Below are 4312 nucleotides of genomic sequence, written 5' to 3' on the forward strand. Positions count from 1 at the left end.
GGTATTTTATTAATTTATAAATCCTACATCGTAATACCCGCCTAATTCAACTTTTTTCAGAAAACTTTTCCCAAAAACGTAAAAATGTGAACCAAACGGAGCCTTAGAATAGGATAATAGAAAACAAGTCCTACCAACTTTTAATTTTCAATAAAAAATTATTGTTTGATTCGGAATTTCGGATTGATTTTCTTCAATAAGGAAACAAACACATATTCTATTTTTTTAAATGCAAATATAATAATAGAAAAATGATTAAAAAGAGTAAAACAAAAGGGGGATATATTTTATAAAGTAATAATTACCATAAGAGCATTTATTCTCATAGTATGTTATCTTTCTTAAACCCTAAACTTTTATTTCTTTCCCCGTAAAATATAGTTTGAAATTATTTTATAATATTTTTGAAGGGATGGAAGATGAAATAAAACAATGAAACAAAATATCCATATGGATATTCCCATNAGGGGGGATATATTTTATAAAGTAATAATTACCATAAGAGCATTTATTCTCATAGTATGTTAAAAAAAAAGTTCATCTTTAAATCTTTTATTTCTTTCCCCGTAAAATATAGTTTGAAATTACTTTATAATATTTTTTAAGGGATGGAAGATGAAATCAAACAACGAAATAAAATATCCATATGGATATTCCCATCAATTGTTCTTGTCTTAGAATTGCTTTAAGAAATTCTTGTTTAAACTTAGAAGTTGCACAATAGTTAAACTCTATTATTTTTTAATATCCAGGCAAAAAATTGGAGATGATTACTGATTAAGGTTAACAAAGATGTTCAAAAAAAATATTAAGAAGGACAATTTTGAAATAAAATAAAATTATATTTATAAATTGAAATTTTATAACTACTTAATACCTTTTGAGGCTTAGAAGTTAGAAAGAATTTGATGATGGCTTGAATAACACCAGTCTTTTCTTTCGGCTGCAGAGTCTTTTGAGTTTTGACCATGGCTATTGCCAAAGACCACAAGAACCCAACAAATACAAAACCTCTATTCTCGTTTGAGAATTTTCAAATAATAATAATAACGAATTTATATATTATTCAAAACCTACTAAAACTTGTTTCTCTATTAAACCCATATCAAAGAAGTAGTTTTTTAATGGAGAAATAAATTTTTACATGAGATATATTTTGTTTTGAATAACATAAAACTGTTGGGGCATTTTTTTTTTTTTTTATCAAGTCTAAATGTAACTAATTTTAATAAATTAAGATGTTTTAGGTTTGTTTAATTTTTGGCTTATGTTCTGTTCACAAGATATAAGTAAAAGGCTAAAATATTTGGCTTTCATATGAATACATAAACATCTTAATCAATAAATAATTTCCTTTTTCAACAATAGTCCTATTTATTTTATTTAATTCCAGTTTTGACAAAACACTTATACATTATGTATTTTTAGTATTTTGTTTTTGTTATAATAAATAGTTATATATTACATCAAACACTATAATAACATAGTTATCTTTGATTTATATACTTTTGTTTTTTTTTAATTTTCATAAATTTGATAATTTGAATTTGTTTAAAACATGTTAAATATAAAATTATATTATGGTTAATAAATACATGTGTCAAAACACTATATAAAAACAAACAAGTCAATAAATATAGTTTGGATATTTGATTTATCTAAGATATAAATAATAAAAGGGAGGATTAATGTATATATATATATATATTAAAAAAAATGCCAATAGTTGAGAACCACCTCTCTTTAAGCAATGAGATTACTTCATTTTGGAGTAATATGATTCCAACTCAAATCAGAATATGAATATTGGAATGATATTCTCATTCTTGTTAAACATGGTATTGGTGGTTTGAATTGTTCTCTGGGAATCCACACTAAACTAATTTACATCTATAATTTCTAACAACTGTAAATAACTAGAAATAATATCATCAACTTTTAATTCTGTGTCAACCAAACAAATCAACATGACCTCAGGAAACTAGAGCAATTTAAAGAAGAATATGAAACAGAAACATTTCTGTAATGTAATGTTGGTTACATAGAATTTAACCAAACTTATCTTTGTTATCATCATCTAAATTTGAAAAACTGAAACCATAAACTAGCTACGTTTACAATATGAAAAAAAAAAAAAAAAAAAAAAAAAGGTTAAGCACAAAGTTGAAATCCATCATAATTAAATTGAATCATATCCTAGATTACCTCGAAGAGTTTCGCCTAATTTGTGCACTCGATTTCTTGATAGATTCAATTCTCTGAAGCCTTATTTGCTCTCTGAATTTGGCTATGAACTCATCTGCCTTCTTATCAACATCCGGAGGTCCCTCATTACCACTGATTGAACTCGCTTCTTTATTGTTTGAGCTACTTTCCGTGTTGGCAAAAAATGGACTTTCTCCAATTTCATCATCATATTCTTCATCTTCAATCTCCGAATCTTCATCGGTTTCCACAATTACCTTATCGACCAACTCCTCCTTTTCTTGCTTTGGAAACTCCTTGAAAGTTGGCTTTGCCATGTAAGTCACACTTTCGCGGTTCAGCTGCTCAGTCTTGAACGATGTTTGATCAAATGTTACATTTCCACTATCTTCAAATTCTTGATCACTCGGTCTAACCATTCTAACTGATTTTCTCATTGAACTCACTCTGCTCATACTCGAGTCCTTTGGTTCATCAGTGAGTCTTCGCTGGAAATGCTTTTCACTGAATGACCCCTCGTTATTCAAATTATAACTCGCTTTCACGGATGATGATCTATGCGTGATTGGTGGGGGTGGTGGTGGTGGAGGAGGAGGAGGCCGATAAAAGCTCTTCTTCCTTGTCGAGTCCTCTGAATTCTTTGCTTGAGACTCAGAGGAGGATAACGAAGGCGAAGGAGAAGACTTCTTTGGAGAAGATAAAGATGGTGAAGGAGACAGTTTCGGAGAAGAAGATGTAGAATTGGATCGAGATGATCGAGACACTTGAGGCCTTAAAGACCGTGATTCCAGCCTGTTCAATTCATGTTCCTCTACTGAAGGAGGTATATTGAACATTTGAGAACTTGGACTATCAACATCTTCTTTCATTTCCATTCTACCCGATCTTGATCTCCATGGAATTGGAGATGGAAGAACCACATTCTCATTCAATTTATCCTCCAAATTTCCCTGATCCCCCCCTCCCAATTCTCCATTTTTGGCTTTGTTTGCACTGCCTTGAAACCTTCTAGAACTCGACCTACCGAGAGAAACAGACTTACCATATGTTTCTTTGACAGACTCAACATTGTTTGAATCAGGAACACGCGACTTTAAGCTCCTAACAGGTAAAAGAAGAGGTTTTTCTCCGATTCTTGAACTAGTACCTCTCTGCTCAATAGAATGCTCATTAGCTACAACAACTACAGGTTCATTTCTATAGTACTGATTACTCCAAGTTTGGACCTTGTTTTCATCAGATCCCGACAAATTTTCACCCTCTTCATCGAAAACCGATGACACTTGAAGAAATCTAGACATATAGGTTTGAGCATTTTCAAATTTTGATGGACTATTGTTTTCCTTCTCTATTTCGTCTTTTCGGTGGCTAAAGAGGCCGTAAGAGACAGCAATGCCAACAAAGAGAAGGTGAAGAAGCTCCCAGCTTCTGGTGAGTAGAGTTTGATTGATAAATTCAGGAGCTTGTGCAGGGAAAAGTGGGAGTATGACTAAGAAAATTGAAACTATGAGAGCTTTGTAAAGGAAATGTGTATAGAACTTACTTGGGTTTACTCTGTTTTGCTCTGTTTTTAGAAGTTTACTCCTCGTGTAGGCGTTCGTATCCGCCATTGAAGAAGAAGGAGGAGATGGAGATTGGTTTTTGATGCGTGTTGTTTTATGTTAAAGACAATGAGAAGAGGTAGAAGAAGAAGATTATTAGAAGACTTAGGGGTTAATGAAAAGTAGAGAAAGAGGAAAGATGGTAGATAAGAGAGAGTGGAGAGGAAAGTTTTCGGGAGATGCGACCAAAATTTAAGCTTTTAATGGTTCTTTGCAAATGACACTAATGGCCTCTCTGTTTTTGTTTGTTTATTGTTCTTCTTTTTCCCCAACTGGGATAGCCTTTTCTCCACTCAATTTGCTTCTTTTCTTTGCTTTTTCATGGATGGATTTGGGTTGCAACCTAACTAGAATCCCAATCACTGGTAACAAAAATGTTCATAAGTTTGTGTTAGGACAGTCAATTAAGATTGCTTTTTATGCACGCTATAGGCTTTTGTTGTCAAATACTTCGTTTAGTTTAAGGATTTCGATGAGTTTAGTTCACCTTATGCGTTTGTAGATTC

General features: G+C 31.8%; 1 protein-coding gene across 1 annotated transcript; it reads right to left on the minus strand.

Annotated features, from left to right (window-relative positions):
- Positions 1-2129: 2129 nt before the first annotated feature.
- LOC116105620 (NADPH oxidase activator) lies at positions 2130-4037 on the minus strand. The gene has a single exon (XM_031392030.1). It carries the CDS (start codon positions 3813-3815, stop codon positions 2202-2204), a length of 1614 nt encoding a protein of 537 aa, XP_031247890.1. The 5' UTR covers positions 3816-4037; the 3' UTR covers positions 2130-2201.
- Between the last annotated feature and the right edge of the window lie 275 nt (positions 4038-4312).

The sequence above is a fragment of the Pistacia vera genome, unplaced genomic scaffold, assembly GCF_008641045.1.
Source record: "Pistacia vera cultivar Batoury unplaced genomic scaffold, PisVer_v2 Contig501, whole genome shotgun sequence".
Classification (NCBI taxonomy): domain Eukaryota; kingdom Viridiplantae; phylum Streptophyta; class Magnoliopsida; order Sapindales; family Anacardiaceae; genus Pistacia; species Pistacia vera.